Here is a 25,142-nt window from a genome sequence, read left to right as displayed (position 1 = left end):
ACTGCTTCAGTGTTGTCTTCTGCTGCAACTACACAGCATTTCAGCTACATTAGGAAGTTTTCGTGGGGCTGACCCAGAAACCCGACAATATAACGTTGTTCTATGGGGAACCGTGTCCTGATCTCAATGCGCTGGTTGATCAATGACCTTGCGGGAACATCTGGCTTCGTGTGTGCGCACATGTGTACTGCTGGGCACAGGTAGATGTTCCACACCCCAAAAATTTATTTCATTGTGTTGACAAATTGAGGACAAACGGGAGTGGTGTGTCATTGAAGCCGTCTATCCCTGAGAGATGCTTTTGTGACAAGAAGTAATGTCACCGCTGTATATAACTGCGATTTCCCAGAAAAGCCTCTGCATTTTATTTTCTTTGCTTTTTTCTCATCTTATTTTCCCAGCCCGGAGATGATCGCCTTCCTCTTTGCCTAAGTGCAACCTACCAGGCCTTCAGGGCGCTCCCCGCAAAGCCTTCCCACAGACCACTATCAGGACAGGTGTTAGCAGTAGGAGCTAACATTTCTGCGTTCTTACCATGTGCCAGCAGTATGCTGAGTGCTAAAAAGGCATTATCTCACTTAACTCTCATGGCTTCCCTATGAGGTGAGCACTGTCGTCGTCCCCATCTCAACAGACAAGAAATTGAGGCTCACGGAAGTGAAGGGACGCATCTAGAAAGTGGCAGAGCGCCTGGGATCAGGACCCAAGCCGTCTGCCCCTTGAGCTCCTGGTCATGCAGTCTGCTCCCATCTCCCGGCCCTGGTTTCCCTGGATGCACCACGGATAAGGCACGACACAGCCCTTGATCACATTCTCTTTCTTTCCCAGCACTGGCGTGTTTGGCTTTTTTTTTTTCTCTCTCGTAGACTGCACACTCCTTGTGGAGGGTTCAGAATAAGAGCCTTGGGCCAGATTCTGAGATTTGCTAACTGTGGTGCCTCCCTGAGACCCACCATCTCAAAGGACGGTGGTGACGATTAAAAGAAAATCATGCATTTGAAGGGCTCAGCCTGGGGCTGCCCGCGGTGAGAGTACAAACGACTTTAGATATTATTGGTGTGATGGCAACGAGCACAGCCCGACATCCATAGCGGGGCTGAACGTTTTTCTACCAATTCGTTCTGCAGGGGTCCCAGGCTGCTCCGCCCACCCGTCCTCGCCTTAGTGAAACTGACTTAGCCAGTACCCTCTCCCTCTCTGTGACTCATCAGCAAAGTCGAACGCTTTGTCTTTTCTCTGCCCTCCGAAGTACAAGGACCTTTGCCACCACAGAACTGGCAGCAGCCTGATCACTGCTTCGAGAGAGGTGGAGGGGGCTGGAAGCAGGTAAATGCTCATCCCGCTGAGCTCCACCTCCTCCAGGCTTCAGTTTCCTCATCTGTCAGAGACGGGAGACAGGACGGAGCCGCTGACCTGCCAGGGCCCTGGCAGCCTCCAGCGAAGGCTCCCAGGGCTCTGCTTTTAAAGAAGGCGATCCCAGGCACTAAACTGTTGTCAACTGTCTTCCGCTCTTCACGCCTTTCCCGCGTGCCTGTTTTTGTGAAAGTGTGTGTGCATGAGTGTGTTTGTGTGAACCTGTGTGTGGCTGTATGTGTGTGTGTGTGCATCTGTGTGTGTGTGAGTATGTGTGTGTGCTTCTCTGTGAGTGGATACGTATTTGTGTGTGTGTGTGTGTGTGTGTGTGTACATTCGCACAGGGTTGAAGCAGCCCAAACCAAAGGGACAGGAAAGAGAGGGAAGGGTGGCCCGCTCACCTGTGCCTTCGGCGGGGCGGGAGGAGGCCTGAGCCCTCGGCTCTGCGTCCGCCGCTCGGGTGCCGCCCTCCGGCCGGAGACCAGAGCCCGTAGGCCGCCTGGCGGGCGGGGAGGGGCTGGGGGCGGAGCGAGGGGGTGGGCGGGGGCGATGGGCGGGGCGGCCTGGGTGGGCGGGGCGGCCGGCGGCTCCGGGCATGCTCGGCCGCGGCGGCAGCGAGCGGGGCGGGTCGCACTGGTCCCCGGCGGGCCGGAGCGGCGGCGGCGGCGGCGGCGGCGGCGGCGCGGGGCAGCATGAGGGAGCCGCTCGGTAAGTCCCGGCATCCCTCGCCCCTCCTGACTCCCACCGCCCATCCGGTCTGCTCCCACGGCGCCTCGCCCCCAGCTTCCCGCGCTCGCCCCCCAACTTCTCCAGCCCGGACGCGGCTCGGGTCGGCGCCCTCCCCAGCCCGCCGCGCGGCCTCGGGCGGGGGGCGCCGCTCTGCTGGGAGCGCGAGTCCCCGCCCTCAGGTGCCCAGCCCCGGGCGCGCGCTGCCCGGCCGGCGCCGAGGGCCGCGGCTGGCGTCGGCGCGCGTGTCGCCCCTCGGCGCGGGGGGGCCCGGAGGGCGGGGGTCGCTGCCGGGTCCGGCGCCTTCGCGGGCGTGTCCACCCTTTGAGCTGACAGCCGCTGCGCGGGGTCCCTGAGGTCCCGGTTCCCACGGCCCCCCCGCGCCGCGCCATCTCCGCCCGGCCGCGCGCGCCCGCCGCCGGGGGGTCAGGGCCGCCGGTGTTAGGGCGCAGATCGCCGCCAGTGCCCGCGGCGACTCGGCCCCCGGCTGCGGGCGGTGAAGCGGAGGAGGGAAAGGGAAACCGGGGGGGAGAAGGGCAGGGCCCCGCCCGAGAGCGCCGTGCGTCTGGCTGACCAGCTCCCTGTGCGGTCTGCAGCGCGCCTGCCCGCCGGGCCCGGGTCTTCGCGCGCACCCTCCGCGCCCCGCACCCGCGGTCGCCAGCGGCTCGCCCCCGAGGGCCAGGGGTTTCCTGCACGCCCGATCTACGGCTCAGGGCGCCGCTCTCGCCCCCGAAACGGGCCAGAGCAGCCGAGCGCCTGGGATTCTCCTAGGGGTTTGGAAAAGCAGCTGTGATTTCACTACCGAAGGAAAAAATGGAAACGGGAACTTGACGCCCGCGCAACCTGGCCGCGCCCCAGCCCTCGCTCGTACGCGCTCTCCGGGGGCAGAAGGCTTCGGGGAGCTAGCTTAGGCGGGTTCCTACCTCCGCCCGTCCCCTGCCGCCCTGGCCACCCCGTGCTGCGTCTCCCGCCCCGGCTCTAGACGCCTGGCCTGTTGGGGAGAGAGCGGAGCCGTGCGGACCACACAACTCGGAGGTCTTCCTTTCGTCTTTTCAGTTTCGCAAGTGTGTATCCCGGGGATCTGAGATGCGGGTTGGACGATGGGAGGGGATTCTTGGGAGCGGGAGTGGGCCAGGGATTCAGGCGGCCAGAAACGCTTGGGTGAAAATCGCAGACGCAGTCGTCTGAGTGGGGAAAACTAAAGGGAAGCGTTGCCGTCTGTCAGGTAGTTTTAGAATTTAAGATGAATGGATTAAGACCGTCCAGCAGGGCAGGCGAGTGTAAGTTTGTTAGGAAATTCCACGCAGATTCTATTTCGAGGAACTCGTGTTGGTTTTCGTGTAAAGTGGGGAGTTTGGTAAATTCGTTCGGTTTTCCGTAATGCTCTGGGTTTGGACTTTATATTTACCTTGATGGTAGGTGTCTAATTCTTGGCCACGAGCTGAACAAGCTTCCTGAAGGGCTCCAAGTGTTACTCAGGGCAGGCGGCGTGCAGCAAACGGTTTCCCTCCCGCTAGAGGGGTGAGCAAATATTTGTTGAACAGAGGCCTTCATCTGCTGGGCCTTCCTCCAGACTTCACCCGCTGTTGCAGAGATGGGAAGGTCAGGCCTTTGGCAGGCCCAAGAGATTTAGGGGGATTGGGTGGGTGGAGGAATCCCGTGCCAGAAAGGAAAAAAAAAAAAAGAATTTTTGTCTTTCCACCTCCTTGGAACATAACTTAAAATGCCGAGTGTCCACATGCTCTGGAGGGTTTGACAGGCTAATCAGAGTTATCCAGAAACGCATCTGAGTAAGTCACAGATTCCAGAGACATTGGGCCGTAAAATTTTAGCTATAAAAGGTAACTGACGACTGGAGGTACACAAGGAGAATAAATAAGGACCAATTTTTCAGTTAAAAAAAACAAAAAAAAACTTTGAAAAGATCCTTGGAGTCTAATCTTTAAAATGCAGTTTAAAACTAAATCTTAGAAATGCTATGAGTAAAGAAAGCCCGGCAGTCTGCAGCCCCAGCAGGTTCTCAGTGTCCTTGCTGGGGAGCCCTCGAGTTTGGGAGGACCGCAAACACGGGCCGGGCTGTTCAGAGTCCAGCGTTTCTCTGTTAAAGAGCTTGGCGGGTCTTCTCGCTAATTACTCTAAAGAGAGTTTAGAATGCAGAGCGTTGGAGTGAAACAATTGTTCTGTTGTGGTTTTTATTTTGAGAAGCAAGGACTACGTCTCTGACGTCCTCTAGGCCGGTGGCTGAACCCATTACTGCAGTTTATTTGGCTTTTCAGCAGATGTTGTTGTTCACCTTTTGCATGGGAAGTGTTATCTCAGTCGTTGAAACCTTGCTATTGTGCTTTGTTTCGAGGGCGGGCTGACTTAGGGAATGCAGCACGCGCTAAAGGGGCGCTCACTTGCTAAAGCCAGCAGCCCAGAGGGGCTAGAACAGTCTCCAGTACTTTGATACAGTCTTTAAACGTTACATGTTATTGAAACATACAGGAACCGTCCGGATGCTAAAACCTCAATTATCTTGTTCTGAATTTGTGATGTTTTGTTTAGTTTGGCTTATTACCTTAACTTTCTTTAACTAAATATATTTTCCAGAAACTTTCTAAAGGTAATATATTGACAGTTGGGGACTGCCTGGCCCAACTGACAGAGCCTTTTATTATCAGACCACTAAATATCTTTGTAGTTTGCTGCTTTTTGGTTCTCTCTCTAGAGCTTTCTCATTCAGCTTGTTTCTTCTGTGTGTAAGTCTAAGAATTTAGATACTATTATAAAGACACACCAAGATACATATTTCAAGGAGGGAAAGAAAAGGGAGAGAGAGAAAGCAACTGTGTATAGGAAGACTAATTGGAGAAACAGAAACCAGATGGTTTTATCTCTTGACACAGTGGGGCATGGGGGGACTTTAACTTTTTACTAAAACGCTGAATTTTTCAGTGTTTATTTCTAGAATAACATTATATGACTTTCGCAATTAGAAAATAAATAATGTAAGAATTATATGAAATAATTTAAACTTTAACATTTTTAAATGTTAAATGTTGGCTCTTTTATTCGAAACAAAACGAGTGTGTTATACGTTTAATAGACGACTTCAGGAATCTTTGTATGTGGAGTTTGATGTCTCTGGTGATAGTGGAATTTAATTCTAACCTATTATAAGTTTTACAGTTGTTTTTGCAAATAGCCAACAATTCCAGAAGATTTAAAAAATCGTATCCTTTTCTTAATGACTGCTAATCTTTTGGAAATGTTAATGAGGTACTTAGGGTCTCTTACAAATGGGTGAGGTCTCCAAAGCAATAATTGTGTGACAGGATTTAGAGGTGAAAGAGGAGATGTGTGTGTGTGTGTGTGTGTGTGTGTGTGAATGTGTATGTATGTGTGTTCATACAAGTTGTGGTGAAGAGACAAAGAAGTTAGAAGAGATAATATTTATGAAAAAAATAAAGTCTGTAATATTTGGTACTTTATTTTCTTCTCTTTTTGAATCAATGCCTTAATACAACCCAACCCAGCAAGATTAGTGTTCCAGGAACCTTTTGATCTCAGACCCAAGTTTTCCATCTCGTTGTTTTTTGTTTTTGTTTCTTTTTTGTCACCTTAAAGAAACTTAACTCCATGATGGTTGTCCTACTAAAAACTATTACTTCCCAGGTTCGATACGCTTTTTATGTCTAAAGAGGTTTTCACCACTTGAGGGCCCTGGCAGAGCTGGTCATCCCTCTGTGGTGTGGTGACGACAGTGTGTGAGAACTTACTGTCCCAGGACTTAAACTGTTGAGCTCTTTATTTAATTATTAAGACTGGAAAGGGAAATGGCAATCCTCTTGCTCATAATAGAATACATGGCTCTACCATCGAAAAAAACACCAAAAAAAAAAGCTGTAGAAAGCAATAAAAATCCATGCCTCAGTTAGCAACATGCCTCAGTCTGGTTTGTTTTGTGTCTTGGCTATTCACCTCTTGTTTAAAGAAAGTACTTTGTTATATATTAATCATAACATTTGACCAAAAAATTGTCAGTTGAAGAAATATTTACAGTCAACTGCCAACAATTTGAGGGACTAATTGCATCTTAAGGATGGAATGTCAGCAAATGCAACTGAGAACGTTTTCTAGAAGAGTAACAATGTCTCATCGAGACCTTTAGAATGCTGCTTGTAATCTTACATACAATTCTATCAGCAGAACGTGATTTTGAGCCTACTATAATCAGGTTAAGTGTATCTGTAGCAGATAAGACGCAAATACCATATACTAGACCCTCTGAGCCTTACGTAATTTACTATTCATTTATTCTTTTCTTCTGTGTCACTTTTATGCTCGTTGAGTCTTCCAAATATGCCGTACGTTTTCAGTGGTACATTTTCCTAATCCTACCTATGTAGCTTTTTGTTTTTAAGGGTTTTTTTCCCCTGATGATGAAATAATAATAAAGTGTAAGAAAGTGCCAATATTTGACCATTTTTTACCCGTAAAACTTCATACGGTTCGATCTACTCCATTTCATGACAGAACATCATAAAATACAGTAAAGTATAAATAAGGACATTGTTTTAAAAACTCAGAATCCAATAGCACTGTTGCTATTTTAGTATGTTTCCTCTTCCCCACACTGTGTGTGTGTGTGTGTGTACGTATATAAATGAAATTGTATTATATGCACTGAATCTAGGCTTTTGTAAACTGTCTGTTTAGCACGGGACCAGGAGCATTTTCTCCTGTGCCGTTATATATCTGAAAACATCATTTTATACACCTGTGTGCATATTGTAGTCTACCACGTGGACGCACCAGAATTTTAACCATCCCTTAAATGAACATTTAGTTTAGCTTTTTTTTATTGTCATAATTAGAACTTGGATAAGTATCCTTATATAAAACTTTGTGTGTATCTTGGATGATTTCATTAGGGTGGATCCCAAGAAGTGAGATTATTAGTCTATAGGGTTTCAGATTTTTAAAGATTTTATAACATTAATCACTTTTAAGAAAGGAAATAGCATTTACCTACAGATCCCTGCACACAGTCATACACAAATAGGAGAACCCTTAAAGCTCACTCACCGTGTCCTCACCAACAACAGCTATTGCTTTCTAGAAGCTTCAATAATTTGAGAAGTGAATAGTGGCATTTGGGTTTAATTTGCATATCCTTGATCACAGGTGAGGGTGAACATTTGGTTCATATTTTTAATTGGGTATTTGTCTCTTAGTTTTCAGTGCTAGGCAGTTGTTAAAAAGGCCGAAAAGTGCTGGTTGATTTCATGAGTTTATTAATATTTTGTTTCATTTCACTGTCTAGCGGAGCCTGCTGACCGTCAATACGAAAAGATGGAACATTTTTATAAATGGGAAGGGAAGAGGCAGTGGAGCCTGTTTAGGTACCATTCGTTCGCAAGGCTCCGCCTCTAGTGATGAGAATGCCTGAGTCACGCCTCCCAGCCTAGGAGGTCCACAGGTGGGGGTGTGGGCGGGGCTTGTGTGTCTTTGTGTTCTCCGAGCGCAGGGCCTACACACCCAGGGCAAAGCAGGTTGCAATCAGTGGGCATCACTGCGCTCGGGGTCTTCTGGGAGCGAGGGTGCTGGGTGGTAGACTCCCTGGCCTTACCTGCACCCTCCTCTCAGCGTGTGGCCGCTTAGCTCTGCTCTCTGGGCTGGCCTCTGTATGGGTGCTACGTACGAGGCCAAGGTCAGAGGGTCTCTCTTCCTGTGACCCAGTTAGCTTTGTTCTGTGTCAGAGCCACAAGCTGTATTCCCTTCACCGGGGCTGGCTGACTTAGAAATGCACGCTGCTCATCACAGGGGAGAAGAGGCTAGAGAGAGGGGCGATTTCTAGAGCTAGAAGGACCCCGAAGAACCTCTAGTTCAGTCTTCTTAATTTACTTTTTAGGGAGAAGACTGAAACCCATGGGTTCTCTCCTTTTCTCCTATGCATCGTCTCAGGCCCCGTTCCACACAGCAGATGTGTACTGAGCAACGTGCAGGAATGGAAATTAGTCCCTACAGCGAGGGGGTGGACGGCTCAAGTTCATGCTCCAATGCTGATGGGTTGTTAGCGGTGCTTTCCTAACCTCACCGTCCCTTCAGCCTGGATATAAAGGATACAGCTGCTACTTACAGAACTTAGAAGCCCACCGCGGAGTAAGACGGCTTTAAGTGGTCTCGTTCGGGTTCTTTGGAAAGGACAAAAACTCTGATGAAAAGCCATTCGAGAATGATTTGGGCACAAAGAAATTTTGCAGGAATAAGTTGGTTAAATTAAAATCGAATGACCTGTCATCTTCTCCAACCGGGAGTTATTTCCGACTTCTGTGTTTCTCCTAATGAAAGGACCATTACCTTAGTCACCAAGACCAAAATCCATTGTACTTCTTCCCTTGAAAGTTACTCTCAATAATTTCCTTCATCCCTTATCCTCTCTGCTACCACCCCTGCACATTACAAAAGAGGGGACTTGTGACTACTTGTCCACACGTCTGTCCTTGTTCTGACCGTGTTAGTCCTTCACTTTCCTGCCAGAGTCAGTGTAAAGCACCTTTCCTTTATCTGCCCAAACCCTTCTGTGGTTTCACACTGTGTGCTCATTTAAGTCCAGATCCTGTTATCGTTGCAGATAAGGGTGGCTGTTTCTTTTTTACTTTTTTTATAAATTTATTTATTTGTTTATATTTGGCTGTGTTGGCTGCACTGGGATGCGTGCGGGCTTTCTGTTGTTGCGGTGAGGGGGGGCTACTCCTCGTTGCAGTGTGCGGGCTTCTCACTGCGGTGGCTTCTCCTGTTGCAGAGCACGGGCTCTAGGCACGCAGGCTTCAGCAGTTGTGGCACGAGGCCTCAGTGGTTGTGGTTCACAGGCTCTAGAGCTCAGGCCCAGTAGTTGTGGCACGCGGGCTCAGTAGTTGTGGCTCGTGGGCTCTAGAGCGCAGGCTCAGCAGTTGTGGCACATGGGCTCAGTTGCTCCGCGGCATGTGGGATCTTCCCGGAACAGGGCTCGAACATGTGTCCCCTGCACTGGCAGGTGGATTCTTCACCTCTGCGCCACCAGGGAACTCCCAAGGGTGTCTGTTTCTATGCAGATAATTTTTTTCTCTTAGAATTTAGTTTTTTTCTGAAAGTTACAAGCTCCCCTCCCATCTCTCATACGTGCAGTTTGTCCGTTTTTCAGCTTCACACGGCAGCTTTTATGAGAACCCCAGGTCCCCAACCAAGAGCCTGGAACCCAGAATAATTGAAGAGGTCTGCTGAAGGTCGGAGAGCATCGTGTGGTGTATTTGTGAATGAATCGTGTTACTGAGTATTTGAGTGTTTAGAAGTCAGTGCTAGTACGGCCATCAAGACGTTGCCAGCAGCAAGGCATGAGCCCTCGTGTGTGTGCATGTACGTGCGTGTGTGTGTGGTGTGTGTGCCCAGGGTACAAGGGAAGCATCGCCTCGAAGAGCCGTCTCAGTCCAAGAGAATAAAGAATTTTTTCCTTTTAAATATAGTTTTCATCTTCATGCCACCATGCCTTCTCTCCTTTCTTGTTTATATTTATGCATTATTTGGTAAATTGGGAAACTTCTGTTGCTTATTAAGGAAGGAAATTTAGAGCCTACAATAGTGCACGGGCTGTGAAGCTGGACAGACCTTGGTCTGACCCTTGGATCTGTGCTTGCAGGCTGTGTCACCTTGGACTCTCAGCCTTGGTTTTCTCGTCTATAAAATGGAGACGTTCATATCCACAGCAGGACATTTACTGGGAGTAGAAAACAAAGTGCGCCAGGCAGCTAGCAGAGTAGCTGGCAGACTGCAGATGCTCGGGGACGGATGATGTTATTATCTTTCATGCGCTGCTATTCTGAGCTTATGGAACAGGCTCTTCCTTCTGCTTTGTACAGAGAGAGTTAATTGCAGCGGTGGCAGGGGGATAAATTAACCACAGATTGGAAGATGTTCTTGGTGAATTCGTCATGCATCTCCTGGAGGGTATTTGAGCATCTTACCACCTAGCCCAAGCATCCTCAAGGGGAAGAAAAGTAATAGAATATAAACCTAGTGATGTCATGACTCAATCATAAAACCCAACCCGGGAAACTGAGCTGTTCAGCATTGTTATTCCTCTCCCTCCCCCCCTACCCCTCTAAACCACCTGGATCACAGCCTGTGTGCCGTAAGCATTTCTCTTTGGGCCTCATCTCATGAATTTCGTCTAATCTAAACCAGTCCTGTCGAGGTGAACAAGAGAACTGCGGACTGAACCCAGTCTTCTCACCCAGCTCACTGTTCCTTGTTTTTTATTTCCTTCACTGTTTCTTCGATTATTTTTGGAGTCTTGATGCTTATAATTATGCATTTTAATAACAGAACAGAGGGGGAAAAAAGCAATCGTTTGCATTTAGTGTAACTATTTTTTGGCGTGTTGTTGCACACTCAGCACAAAAGTTTTCCTCTGTAAAGGAGACTTGTTATGAATCCGGTTTTCCTTCTTTGTATATACTGTCCTGCAAAATTTGCTTTAATCCAATGGCTTCTGTCGCTCAACTCAAGTTGTATAAACGGGTGAGAGGTTCTCTGAGCCGGGTGGCCAGGTTGGGCCCTGATTTCTCTTTGGTAACATTGAGCAAGGCCACAAAGTCCAGTAGAAATTGCTCTCCTGACATCCTAGTAGCTACTAGAAGCCACACGCTTTTCTTTGGAGTAAGCGGCTTGGAAGTTGAGTCACTTGGTAAAGGCCATCCCCCAAGCAGAAGCCAGGATGGAAAGCGAGGCCCTTCTGCCGAGAAAGCTCTCTGAGCTGCTCCGTTTTCGCTCTGATCAGGTGGAAGTCTGCAGACAGCTTCCACCTGAGATGGGAAGAAACAGCTGAACATACGCCCCCCAGAGAAGGAGACCCACCAGGACACATGGCCCTTTTGCCAGGCCATCAGGTTTTTATTGGGGCGGCAGAGTTTTTCAACTGGTTTCTCAATTTTGTCTTTGAAATGATGGACTTAACTCTAGCAATTTGTGGGGCAGAGAATAGTAGGAAAAGATGAAAAGAGCCATAGTGAACTCAAAAGAGACAAAATGCTGCTTCCTGGCTCTCTCCAACCAAAAAGAATGAAAGCGGCAGCACTGCAGGTCCAATTCATGCTGAGGGCTCCTTGGTGGCCCTCTTAGCTCCTCCTACACCGGGTCTTATCTGTCAGCCAGTGATGCTGTGTTCCAAGGCCTCAGGTCTCGAGCCCCAGGTAGATCACAGGCAGAGGAAGGAAGCAGCAGACGTACTTTCCCTTAAGGAGGTTTATTTCTTTTCATCTTATGCTCTTAAGAATAGGAAAGTAGCTTCACTTAGTTGCTGTGACTTTTCTTGAAAGGAAATTGTTGATAGGACAGAAGAGGTGTATTTGCTGTTGAGAACAGAGCAAGGAACTTGTTAGACTAAGGAAGTTCTCATAGCTTGATGGGGTCATTGAACTTGACAAAATTTCAGGGGTCACCTAGTCCAGCATCCTGACCAGCGCAGGATTGATTTCTACATTAGTGCTTTCCAAACTGTAGGTTGTGACCGATTCGTGTGGCACTGAATTTACTGGGTAGTGGCCAGCATGTTTCAAAAGTGAAAATGGAATAGAAAATATGAGAGCACCCGTCAGGATGTGAGGGTAAGTACTTTTCCTTTCAAGTTTTGACTAATGTGTGTACACACACCTTCAGTGGATTTGCTGTAAAAACAACAGAGTTGACAAATCCTTGACCGCCACTGAAGACTCTCCCAGCCACGAACTCCCCCCTTTCAGAGGCAGCCGGGCCCTGATGGACTGTCCTGTTAACACGTGTGTCCTTATCTTAAATGTCTTCTCTGCATTAATGGTATTCAGATAGTCATAGAATGAAAAAGATACTGAAAGTGGGCTCCTTCGTCTCTGTCCTTGTGTCCCGGGATTCCTCCCCTGAGAGTGTATCTAGGTACCTGCGCTGACTGGTCTGCTCTTTGTTAGATGTTCCACTATGAGTATTTGACACAAGGTGACAAAGTAGCAAAGAAAAAAATTTCTTACATGGACTGGCTGGAAAATCATACTCACAGGGTGATCTCACAGTGCAGCTCTACCTTGAGGGATTTGTTTGGCTTAGAAGCGATCTTCCAGAGGCCTTCCTGACCCCTTGAGAGCCTGGGTGAGGGTCCCGTCTCTCCTCCTGTCCTTGTCTCCGCCGCAGCACTGTGACACTGTGGGGAGGGGCAAGCTCCCGTCGGTGTGCATGCGTGTGCCATGCTTCAACGACCTGTTTTCCTGCTGTCGCCACAGCGAGCCAGTGAGCTGCTTCTCGAGAGCAAAGAACGTGTCTCGTTCATTGTTATAGTTTCAGTGTCCAGTGCATCCTAGGCCCTCAGAAATTGTGTTTCCACGTTTGGGACTCTGTAAAATAACATTTGCTGTTGTCAGTGACTCGGAGGGCGATGGAAGTGTCCCTTCCTGGAAGACAGCTGTCTGGGTGATGGAAAGCGGGAGTGACTTTGGAAATCAAGAGTCACATCCCAAGTGACACGAAGGGAATCAGGAAGGGTCTAGTGGTCACAATGAATAACGAAGGTGAAAGCTTTTCATCGGGCAGGTAACCCTTCAGAGACAAAGGAGACATCGCTGCATGATGAACGCACTCCCACATTTGTGCACGAGTTACACTTTTCCCTGCACTTGTGTGGCCCTCAGGACGGTCTGGTGAGCCAAGAAGAGAGTGGCCATTTTGCAGGTCAGAAAACTGAGGTTTGGTGTGGTTCATGACTTGCCCCCGGGATCATGGCTGGGGCTGGGTGTCAGCACCACCACGGGGATGAAAAGTCTCCTGCCCAGGCCCTAGAACGACGCAGGTTTGACCTTCGCGGGGCCGCAGATACACAGATTCTTTTCAGTAAGCGCCTCCTTACAGGGCGTGAGCCTGCACGCCCAGGCTCGGTTGAATCCGCGGATGGGGAACCGAGGATACAGAGGGACCCTGTGTACAGAGGCCTGACTGTAAAGTCACCCCCAGATTTCTGACGACCCGGGCGTCAGCGACCCAAGGGTCCACTGTACACACACATCTCTCCAAGTTGTAAACCCTCATGTTATAATAACTTGCGTTTATGTCCAGCTTTGCTGTGTGCTTGTCTGAATAGCAGCCCTTTGGGCTGGTGGGCAAGGGTGGCCTCGGGTGCCATCCGTTTAGAAGGCCGCTGTCTCAGGGCTGGGCAGAAAGTTTGAAAGGGCGCATCTCCTCCTCAGCGCCTTGGCGTCCCCTCCTGGTGGCCAGGGGCATTGATGCGTTAGGGACAGGCCAGCCCTTCTGCAGTAGGTAAGGATGCTACGGGAAGGACACTGCATCCGAGAGGGGTTGGGACCGCTGTGTGGCTATTGAAACTCTGTCTGAGGGGAGGGGTGATGTTTGGCCTGGGGTGGAAAGGAGGGAGAAGACCAGGCTCTGAGTTGGGGTGGAGAAGTGGTGAGTGCCAGCCAGAGGGAGAGGGGTCCTCTGGGGATTGGGTGGGCGCTGGGCATCCCACCCAGGCGGCAGGGCCTGTGGGTCACCCCCTCCCATGGGGCCGCACGGCCTGCGTGCCGAAGCTGCTGTGTTTCATTCTCCTGCTCCCCCAGGCTGCTGGCCTCTGAGGCCGAGCAGGTTAGGAGTCCCCCCAGATCAATACACTTTTGACCTCAAACCTCTAAGGTCAAGTACGGCTTGTCTGAGTTTGGGTCTTTTTTGAAAGGTATTCACGGCCTGGCCTGAGCTGGCGTGCCGCTTAAGGGTTTGCTAACTATACTTACACACAGACAGAGCCAGGATGGAGCGGTTCACCTAATCCCGGAAGGACAGTGACACACGGACCTTTTCCTTGAGGGTCATTGCTTCTTACCGCTCTCACAGTGGATTCTGTGGTGGACGCCGGCCTGCTCCTCTGCGTACTGGGTGGCCAGTTGGGGTGCAGCGCACTTGGCTTTGCTTTTCAAGAGCCTGACGTAGTAACGGAGAGAGAAACTGAGTGTCCTCGGACCTAAACTCTAACCTTAGCCGTGGTGCCGACTGGCTGTGTGACCTTGAGCCAGTGAGTCTGGGGACCCTAGTCTAGGCTACCAGGATTCTGTTGCCGTGTCATTTCTTTACTCCTGGTATGACGGTACCCCAAGTCTATTTTAAATGCCAGTTCCCCATCTCATACACATGCATGTGCAGTTTATGGAGTGAACTCCTAATCATTCTTCAAAACCTAGCTCAAATGTCCCTTTCTCCCACTGTGCATTCATTCAACAGTGATTTATTGAGAGCATACTCTGTGCCAGATGCCAGGGGCCTAGCACTGAACAAAACAGACCTTGCCTCCACGTCGCCACGGCCCTGGGTTTGTGATGGGATCCCTTTCCTCTGCAGCCCCAGCCCAGGGCCCGGCTCAGTGGAATCGGAAGGAACGCTCGCCTCTCTGGTCCCTCCATTTCTCTGGCCATGTTGTACAGGCGCCCTAGAAGACGCACAGCAGCAGGGTCAGGAGTGGCAGAGTTGCCGTGGAGACGGTTCCACTAGTAGTACAGCCACGGCAGGAGCTTGTGGATGTTCCGTGACGTGTAGGTACCTGACGGAGAATCACAGACTTCCACAGTCTGGTCCCCCCACCCTCTCTGTGCTGACAGTGGAGACTTTGCTGCTGCCGGGCCGAGAGTGTGATGAGCTGAGGACGGGCACAGTCAGCGGGATCCTGTGATGGGCCCCCGTGAGAGGTCCCGTCAGCAGGAAGCACGTGCGCCCCCTGCGCCCCCCTGCGCCCCCCTTTCACCTGCAGGCGGGCGGCAGGCATTTCCTGGCCATTGTCTGCAGGGGCTGCCACGGTGCTCGAGCTATTTCCGTCCACCAGCCAAGCGGGGCTGGAGCTGGCCAGGCTCTTCCAGGCCCGCTGCTGTGCGCTGCTCTCCCAGGCCAGCATCACAGCCCAAGGAGAGGCAGCGGCAGGTCTCACCAAACCGCCTTCCACCCTATTAGCGATGGGAAGACGCAGGAAAGAAGATTCTCTGGTGTCAAAGTAAACATGGCAGTGCCACGTCTGTGCACGCGTGTGCTTTCTCGTGGGGCTCTGTCCATTTTCATTCTTCTTGGCCGTTACCGTTGTCTTAGGACAGTGTGTTTGGGGAAGTTGCCACTGTTAAACTAAGGTGCCCTGGCAGGATTCGGACGTGGGCGCCCTGGGCTCAGAGGTGCAAACCATCTCCCCAAGATAACGTTGCAGAGGGATTTGATTCTTACAGGTTTCGTGTGGGAAGGAACTTGGGATCGTGTAGCACGTTGGGTGTGTAGGCTTGGTCAGCGTTTCTCATTAAGGACTGAAGATCTATTTTCAGCGGCTAGTTACCCACTCAGATTGCGTCTGCTGAAGTGCATCCTGGCCCCGGGTTGATTAAAGATCTCGCTCTGCCCTCTTGGAGCAAAAGGTGTGTCTCCAAGATGAAAGCAGGGAAGTACAGTAAGATTAAGCTGGGAATGGCTCTTTTTAGCAGCATGGAGTAGTAATTGCAGCTTCCGAGTCTCTCTCTTTGTTTTGTCTTCTCTCCGGTGTGTGTTCTCCTCCGGTGTCTGGGCTGTGGGCGCTGGGGACACTGTCAATCATTTCATGGCTTAAATCGCTAGTCCGACTCTCCTGCCAGGAGCGGCCATCCGAGGGCGCGGTCCCCATTGTCGGCGCCCCGCCCTGGCTCAGCGGAATCAAAGAACAGACGCCACCTCTCTGGTCCACGAGGGGCCAACTCACCCAAGCCCAGGCTTGAACGAGCTGCAGGAGCCCCCCTTCCCTTCCTCTGCTGGCACTGCACCCAGGGTCCGGACTGGTCGGGGTCGAGGGCGGGCGAGGCGCGGGGCCCCAACGGGAGTCGGTGACGGCTCACAGATACTCTCCTTCCTTGTCCCGCAGTGTGGGTCCTGCCACCACGACGGCCCCGGCGGCGGGGCTTGGACGCGGCCCGAGCGCTATGTACAGCGTAGAAGACCTCCTGATCTCCCACGGCTACAAGCTGTCCAGAGAGCTGCCGGCGCCGCGCAAGGATGATGGCGAGGGGCGCCAGGCCGTGAAGACCCGGGCGCCGGCGGGCCCCGGCCTGCTGAACGGGTGTGACGATGGCCCTGCCGCCTCCCCACGCGGCCAGGCCTCGCTGGGGACCGGCCGCCTGAGCGAGCCCGACAGCCGCGGCCGCGGGCCTCGGGGCCTCGGGGAGCCCCCGAGCGCTGCTGCCGCTGCGCGGATTTCCGAGGCTGGGTAAGCTCCAGCTGAAGCCAGCGTTCCCCGTGCCCCGGGGGTCTGGCAGTGGGTGTGTGAGTCCGTCCCTGGCCACCTCCGGTGGGGCTGGGGGGCCTGGGAGGGGGGGAGCAGAGCGGCACAAGGCGGCGTGCGCAGGGACGCAGGGCTGGTGCAGCAGGCGTTTAGCGCAGAGTGGCCGGTAACCGAGTTGCGCCCGCTGGCGCGGCGTCTTAATCCTCAGCCGCCTCTTTGTTCCCGTGTAAGCTCTTCGTATCTCCTCAGCCAGGAATCACTTAAAAACACTGGAGAAGCCAGTGTGTGTCAGGCACACATTCCCAGCACGTCTGCTTTCTCATCAACATGTTTCACCACCTTGTACCTCGCAGAGTTGGGAGACGGATACGCCTCCTCCACCCGTGCCGAAGCAAACCTTTCTTCTCGCGTATCCGTGTAATTCCACTGGCCTCCACCCATCTTTTCACAAACGCACACACACGTGCACACGCGCACACGCACACGCGCACACACGGGCCCTAGTGTGGAGATCGCGTCTGAATACAGCTGCGTCTGTGGGTGTTTTCTTAATAACCAAAAAGAGGGTGGACCGGGGAGGGTTGGTGGAGGAGGGGGGAGGTAAATTAGAGGGAATTTCGGCGGCTTTGCCCCAGAGCCTGCGCGGGAGAGGACTCCGCAGCCCTCACCCGGCAGTTTCAACCTAGGGGAACCCTTTGCCATCACTTCCTAAAGCTGTGTTTGCCTTTAATGCTGCCCGGGGACCAGGCTCAGGCCGGAGGAGGGGCCGTGCCTACAAAGAGCGCGAGGCTGGGTACAGCTGGGCAAAATGGGCCACCCAAACAGGTGGGAGCAGAGGCCTCTGTTTAAGGGAAGCAAACAGACATGCAAACGAAAAGGGCAGTGAGTCTAGTCCAAAGGGAATGAACTAGCTTCCACGGTTACAGGTCGCCTTTCACAGGGAGGATCTTCCTTGTTGGTCGACAGCCTTCAGGGAGGGATTTTGCTCTTACAGGTCGGAGCGTTCAACACCTTGGTCACTGAGTACAAGCAAAGGGGCGGGCCCCTCTTCACACCCAGTGGAGTAGAAGCAGGTTTGTGTTGCCAAGTCAGAGCTGCCTCTCTGTGGAGGGCGAGGTTGTCACTGATGGGGCGGGTTCAGGAGGGCGCCCAGGATGGAGAAGGGCTTGAAGCTGCTTTTTTTTAACCTTGCCCTTCAAAACCTGCCCTTATGTCCACGACTGCCTTTGCAGCCCTGTTCCCTGAAAAGCATGCCCACCGTGGGTTTTGGAGGAGGGTGATTGCGGGTATGTTGTCCGAGAGCCAGGACAGCCTTAGCTGCTGCTGCACAAACGCGTTCTGGGTTTCACCCCGCCTCCTGTGCTTCCGGTTCTGTGCTGAGCACGCCTGCACCTTCCGCCCTGGATTTCAGGGCACCGAGGCTGTGCCCTGCTCCCCCTCCTGCATTTCCTGCAGAGCTTGCTACGTGCTGGGCACACAGTGTGTCCAGTATAAGCCCAGGGATTCAGTTCATCCACCCAGCCTCGTAACAGTTGTTGAGAAGCAGAAGGTTTAGTTTCTAACGAGGTGAAGACGATGGCCTTGGAATCCCTGCACACGTGCCACGAGTGGGGTCCATCCCAGTCCAAAGGGCTGAATCAGAGATCAGAGTTGGGTCCCGCTCGGGAAGCAGCAGAATCCCCTGGAGGATTCCACGTGGGCAGTGAGGCTCCCAGCCCCGTTCACAGCTTGCTCAGGATTCCCTAGCCCTGTGTGATCACGGGGGCCTGGGAACCTCAAGGCCCTCCATCCCAGCCTCCCTCAGACCTGTAGGCGCCTTTCTTTCTGTCACAAGTGAAGGGCTCAGCTGGGTTGAGAGCAGCGCTGGGACGTCTTTGCCTGTCGACAGAGTTCTGAGAGATCTGGCCGTTCCCCCCAAGTCCTGAGGCTGCCCGGTTAACTTGGGAGGTGTCGAGGTGCTTTTGGATTGAAGGTTGCCTTGTAGGGTAGAAAGAGAAAACGCATTCATGTTTGCAAAGATGCATGCCAGCGCCCCGTGCCTCAGAGACCCGCTGCCCAGCTTCCTGGCTTGAAGTGAAAAGACGTTTTCTTTCTTTAGTGGCCAGTAGAGAACTGGAAAGAGGGGGCAGGCGGAAAGGTAGGCTGAAGGGGATTACGTTTCCCTTTCGGGAGAAGCGTACCTTGAGAGGAAATAAATAGATGCTAACAGTTAAAGCTTAACTCTGAGTCGGGACGCATCAGTGGTGCGCAGCTAGATCCCAGCCTTTAGTCACGGGGCGAGGCAGCCGTGCTCCTGCACCTGGCCTGGTCCCCACTGTGACCCTGCCGGGCTGGCCTCCGGGTCTGGGGGGCCGCTGGGGCCCGGGATGCGCTGTCCAACTCCAAGCCATCAGGGTGACTGGGGAGCATCACAGGGGCCCCTCATCCTGCAGTTCCTCGGTGGGGTGAGGTCTGCCCTAGAGAGTGCCCTCACCACAGGCAGGTCCTCAGTACCCCTGGACCTCCTGGGGACGGGGGGCTCAGAACAGTTTGGAAGAGGCCACAGGGGCCGAAAGGAGACTGCTTTGTTTTATTCTGGTGGAATGGTGGAGAGGTAGGCATGTTAGCAATGTTGTTATTTTATAGCCAAGAGCTTGAAGCTCAGAGAACGTCAGTGACTCTGCAAGGGCCACGCACTCAGTGCTGGCGTGGAGGGAAGCCCGGCTCGGGCCACAGCAGCACCGGGCCTGGCCACACTGTGCCTGGCGGGGCCCGTCGCCTGTGCTGGGCCATCCTCACGTCCTCCCCTGCACTCCCTGCCCGTGGGCGGGGGTAGCAACTCCCACGCGCCGCTGAGCCCCTTCCTGTCTGGGGAGCTGCGTAGGGACGGCATCTGTGCTCCCTGGTCAGAGCCGGGTAATGACGCCGCCCTGCGCACACAGGCCGGGGCCACGTAGGTGGGGAGCAGTGTCGCCCGTCATCTGGGCGTGGCTGGAACATCAGGGCTCCCGGGTGAGAATGAAGAATGATAGGATTGATAACTCACATCACCTTAGAGTTTCTCGTGTATGAGCTGGTTATATGCAGCAAAATGTTAAAAAAAAAAAAAAGGCGGGGAGGAACACAGAACAGATTTGGAGCCTTGCCTAGGTTCCCGAATGCAGGACCCACGCTTCATAAGTGGGCGGAGAGGCTGTGCTCTGAGCTGTCGCTGTTGTTAGATCGAGCGATACCGAGCTCCTGGGGTGGCAGGAGGGGTGCAGGACCGGCTGAACCTGCTGAGAAGCCCTTCGGCTCAAGTGGGGAGACCGTTTATCCAGCGCGATAATTAGAGTCACTGCTTTCCAAAGCTGCGTCCCACGTGTTGCCGGGACTGACCTTCTCAGGGCTGGAGACTGGACGAGCGTGTAAAGCACAAACGCTGGCTGTGCGGCCCCGTCACCTGCACTGTCGACCCCAGCTCTGAGGTCGCGGCCTTGGTGGCTTCGTTTATACCAACCTTGGGGGACGGGTGGGGAGGGGACAGTCACAGGCTCAGCAGAACTCCCGGGGGCCGCCTGGTCCCTGGCGGGAAAGCTTCCGTCCTTGTGGCTTCTCCGGGTGCAGGGAACCAGAGGCACCTGCGTGAAGGGGGAGGTGTGAGGATACCACGGGGGCTTGGCCCGCAGGACACGAAGACTGGCGGCCTCACCCGATGAGGGACGAGCAAGCTGGGCCCAAGATGGGCCATTAGCCCGGGTCTCTCCAGGCTGTGGCTCGTCCCTGCGGGACCCTCTCCGCCCGAGGTGTCGCCTGTCACTGCGTCTCCCTGCACTGCAGCTCCTCCACTGATGTCACCAGCAGTTCCCCCTTCCCGCTAACCTGGGCTCCCCGGGACTCGAGTCCCACGTGGAGGCAGAGGTTTGGCTCCAGAGCCCCCGCCGACTTCCGCCCTCGGGTCTCAGTTTAAATTTCCAAGAGAAAGTATGTGTAGCTTGGGGCAGCCAGAGATGCTTTGGGCATGGTGAGCCTGCGGCCCTGTTCTGGTCGGCGGTCAGCACGCGAGGGGCTGGCCAGGGCAGGGCGGCTGGACAGTGGTGGGTGTCCGGGCCTCACCCGCTCTGGGTGGAAGGCTTCGGATGAGGCCGCTCTCCAGGCCAGGGTGGGCGCGGGGCTGACTGTGCACCCCACTCATATTTTCTTTTCTCTTCCCAGACCGTTGATTTAGGAAGCCTAAAGCCCTGGCACGTCCCCCTTGAGTCATTCACTCCGCAGAGTGTTCACCTGGGTGCTAAACACTCCTAGATGGTCTCAGGGACCGGACTGGGGTGATGGAACTGGCTGTGTGAGTCACCCACGTGGTACAGAAGAAAACTCACAGGTCACGTCAAATGTCACTACAGTATTCCCATAGCAGGAGAACCGAGGATGTACATAGCAGGGAAACCCAGGATGTACATAGCAGGGAAACCCAGGATGTCTGTAAAACTGCAGACAGCGTTCTAGATGTCAGATGATTTAATGCTAGGCTTTTGTTGTGTCCTAATCTTGGCCGTATAACCAACAGCAGATACTAACTGTGTGCATCTTCTCTGTGGCCTCTCTGTCCTCCCCATGGCAACATGAAAAGGATGCTTCTGAAAGCTGGTATTTACATCTGTGCTCAAAGCTTATAACGAGTAGACTTTCAGTTCATCAGTTTGTACCAAGTTTAACTATTTCTGCACGTACTGCCTTGTTGCAGGGTGTGCTTGCCCACACACACACACACACACACACACACACACACACAGATTAAGGGGAAACAGAGGAAACGCGCAAAGGAGAAAAGCTATCTGTTATCTATATGTGGAGGAAACTGCATGCTTAAATGCAAGTAGCCGTCACTGAATAATACTCAGCTACCATTAAACTTGTGAAACACTGTTATCAGGCATTCCCTGTTTCCTTACTGTGTTTCCTTTGAAATGCTATAATCAGAGGAAGCTGTAAAGTAACGTAACATAGCAGAGGTCTGAACCTGAAAGTTGTACCACAATAAGCTCTTTTCTGCTCAGCCCCAGAAATCCTGAGAATAGCTTGTAATTATGTCCTGTCGTCAGCGCAGTCGTAGCTAATTAGAGACTCAGCAGTCTGAGAGGATCTCTGATGTGGGGTGAGGGGCCTCGTCTGGGGAGCCTTCCATCCGATCAGTGGACGTCGTTCTAGGTGGTGCTACTGGGTATGGTAAACAGTTCCTTTGCAGAGGCTTTTTAAGCTTCTCTCCCATCATATCCTGCTTATACTGGTTCTCCAAAAAAGGAACGCCTCGAGTTTAACATCTGTTTCCATGTGTGTCTTTCTCTGTACAGAATTACACTTCCACAAACATCATTTGTCTTGTAGCTGCTGCTTCGTCTCCTAAGTGTTAGGCCTTGTTGGTTTGACCACTTCCCAGAGCAAAGTATGGGCTGTGTGAGCTGGAGTGCTCATCAGCGCACGTGAAGCTCCAGACCTCCGATTTCCCGTTGTCTTGTTGTAAACCCTTCTTCCGAGGCACTTTGCTTTTGTTCATCAGCAGTGTCAGCTCCCAGAAGCCCGGACGCTGGTTCTCTCCCTGCACGCGCTCCCATGTTGCTTTCCCATCACCATGTTTTCCCAAGAAGAATCAGGTTGGACCCTTTGCACATGAGACTTCAGGGAGAACAGTGGGGAGGAGGAGGAGGACATCAGCAGCACAGCCAAGAGCTCCGTTTGTCTTGGCAGCAACATTATCACCAAGAGGAGACTTGCTGGTGACGAGTTCCTTCTTTAGCTAGAGGACTGGGTTAGTTAGTAGGTGAGGAAACACCCATATATATCCGTAAGGATATGTCCTTGTTACGAGAACACGGGGAAAATTCTGGAATAATCTGCCTTACCTAGTGGATTCATGAGAGAGAAGGTGGGCCCCAGCTTGCTCTTCCTGCTTTGTTTGAATAGACTAAATATTGGTTGGCTGGACATCGTTGTTACGGACCCTCCCTTAGAGCCTGGCCGGAGGGTCAGGGTCTTGTTATGTCAGTCAGTGCAGGCCCATTGATTACAGCTTAGGAGAGGACAGTACGGGTGTACAATAACCCCACTCGAGGGCAGACACTCACTTGTCTCTTCCCTGCCTGCCCCTCACCCGCTCCGTGTACCATGTGAGGCGAAGACTTTCCAAATGGATCCACCCTGCTGAGAATTGCTTTTAATGGGGGTCATGATGGTACTAATAGCTAAAAACGGGGGGTTCGTATGTTAGACACTCTGCCAAACAGTTGAAATGTATTATCTCATTAATCCTCCCAACAAGCTTGAAAAGGAAGGCGTTCGGACCACCCACTGGACAGGGGAGGAGTCAGGCCAGGGGAGGCGAGGCGTGTTGCCGAGGGTGTGTGGCCACGAAGCCCTGCTGCAGGCGTCTGGACCCCCGCCGTCCAGCGCCCCAGGAGACGCCCACACACTCCGGGCAGCGTCCCCACCCCGCCCCCTGGTGGCGCCACCGAGGGGCGCCTCGGCAGCTCCATCGCTGCCGAGGGGGTCCGCCGCAGGCTCCCGGCAACCTGACCACAGGCCCTGTCTTCTCATCCCACTTCTCCCCACTTCAGCCCTTTCTTCCTGAAGCTGGGAAATCTGTCAGAAGGGGCCGGGTCACCCAGAGGAAGTGCAGGGCGGCTAACCAGCCATTGGGGGGAGGGTCCCACATCTGGGAGGGAGGGGACGGCGTCTGCCCCACGTGTCTCCCCGAGAACTGCAGCTCCAGGCGCTGGTTTGTAAAAAGCAAGCAACGACCCTAAACGCCCCTCCCCGCAGCAGGGCCTCTTGGGCGGGGCCTCTGACTTAGGTCACTTGGGTAAAAGGTCTTCACCAGACCTCGCAGAATCAAAAATCTCTTGAAGTCCTCCCGAAGATGATGCAGAAAACTGCCGGCCGCCACGAGAGCAAGTTGCGTCCACTGCTGGCAACGCGGTCTGATAGCCGGCCCTGCCCAGGGACGCTGCCCATCCTGAGCTCATCTCTGTGGACCCTGGACCCGGGCTCAGGCGTTCAAACCCCCGGGTAGAGGACCAGACTCAGAGGGCCTTCCATCCCCTGCGTCAGCAGATGTGTTTCCCGGGTGGGTCTGCTTAGTTACCTGTCCGTGTGGATACCTAGAGTGCTTTGGACTGTCTTCCTGCCCCGCCCCTCCCGTATATGCTGAAGTTAGCATCATTCATCAGTCCTGTCAGTTATCATGCTTCCTCTTCCAGACCCATTGTTAAGTGTGTGTATTTAAAAAAAAAAACAAACCAAACAGTAACCTCCTGAAATAGTCTCCCTGGTCCTTTATTTCAGCTGATTCTGTAGTGTTTATCATTTGCACTCACTCATCGCGACATTGTGGAAAGCAGGCATAACAGTACATTCGCCGTCTGACCCGACAGTTGTGTGTCTCTTAGTTACCTCTGTGCCAGTGCAACTTGCAGTTCTTGTTCACCTTGAGCCATTGGCTGAATAGTGATCTGTCCATTATGTTCCCAGAGCAGCTTTGTCTCTTCTGACTGATCTTAATTTGTGCTAACCTCTAAACCTTAGTCGTGATCTCTTCTTGACCTTAAAGCTCCCCTTTCCAAAATTAGCTTATCTGTTACCCTGAGTCAGAGGGTTAGTCACACAGTGTAGTATACTGAATATACCACGGCACGCTGGAAAGTGAAATTGCAGGCTTCCAGGCCCAGAGAGGACTGGGGAGGAAATTCTGTAGCACTAGATAGTTGACCGCATCCCAGAAACGTGCCAGACACCCAGCACTGGGCTGCTGGCGCTGAGTCCCTCTAAAGAGATGCCCCAGTGCCCCTGCCAACCTAGAAGGAAAGCACTGCTCCTTCACGGGGTGGGAGGTCCTTTAAGGGATGTGTACTACCCTTATGCTCAGACTGTGCTCCTGGGTAAGACTGACCCTCCCATCTGGAAGAGGGCGTGGCTTCTGAAGGAAGGGGCACCAGGGCTTCAAGGTCATGGGGCGGCACCAGTATCTGCTAGGGTGGTGGCCCTGCCAACGGGAAGAAGTCACTGGACTGGGGACCACTTCGGTGGGGCCTCCAGACCTCCACAGAGAAGACGAGCCTTTGGGGGCTGCCCTTGGGGGACCAGATTCAGGATCTTGTGGGGAAGGGAGGAGGGCATCTCCCCCCGCCCGCGGGGTATCAGGCACAGAGCTAGGCTGCATTGAGCCCAGGCGATCACAGGTTGGTGCAGCTCTGAGGACCGTGGAGGGGATAATCCTGCAGTGGGTGCAACCATGGTTAAAAACCATGGCCCCTGCTGCCCTTCTAAGCAGGCTTTCCTTTTAGAAAGGATGGTGGGATTTCCTGTTGCGGTTGAAAATGTCATGTGAACAGACAGAAAGGTCTCCTCACTTTTTTCATCATCAGCCTTTATACCTTCAGCAAACAGATCTGCCTCTTTTCCTATAGACATGTTGTTTTTCACATGTTTATGTTTCAAAGATTTTCCAAACACCCCGATCAGTGGTTCTGTCATCATCGTGTCTCTTTTCTGATACTCAGGGAGCTGCTCGCAGGTGTGGCTTCTGTCTCCTCTCTGACCTGTTCTCCCAGGGATTCTGTACAAAGACCCTGCTTGTCTCACTGACCTTGTTGACACCGTTTATTTGGGCTCTCACACGCCACTTGGCTTTCCTTATCTTTTTCCCACCCCATATTAACGCGTTCAGCATGTTTTTTGTGAAACGTCCCATTGTTAACGTTTTGTAAATGTAAATTATTAGTCTCATTTTTTAAAAAGAAAAATTTGATCTCAGCTTATTTCCTCAAAGGTACCGGAAAACACGTTCTTGGCTTTGAAGCCA

The 25,142-nt window shown here is 52.6% G+C and overlaps 1 protein-coding gene across 2 annotated transcripts in view; it reads left to right on the top strand.

Moving 5' to 3' along the window:
- Positions 1 to 1,966: 1,966 nt before the first annotated feature.
- Positions 1,967 to 25,142, top strand: part of JCAD (junctional cadherin 5 associated) — a 38,326-nt gene continuing 15,150 nt past the window's right edge. Inside the window, exons 1-2 of one of the 2 annotated variants that reach the window (XM_027122010.1) lie at positions 1,967 to 2,061; positions 15,974 to 16,315. In XM_027122010.1, coding sequence (XP_026977811.1) covers positions 16,032 to 16,315 — 284 coding nt within the window. In that variant the 5' untranslated portion in view covers positions 1,967 to 2,061; positions 15,974 to 16,031. Of the gene's footprint in view, positions 2,062 to 2,831; positions 3,144 to 15,973; positions 16,316 to 25,142 lie in introns of those variants that run through there. The other variant, XM_027122011.1, reaches the window with a different exon arrangement.

Source organism: Aethalodelphis obliquidens, unplaced genomic scaffold, assembly GCF_003676395.1.
Source record: "Aethalodelphis obliquidens isolate GAN/ISIS:26980383/991018 unplaced genomic scaffold, ASM367639v1 scaffold23, whole genome shotgun sequence".
NCBI lineage: Eukaryota > Metazoa > Chordata > Mammalia > Artiodactyla > Delphinidae > Aethalodelphis > Aethalodelphis obliquidens.
This window is presented reverse-complemented; position numbering and strand designations above follow the sequence as displayed.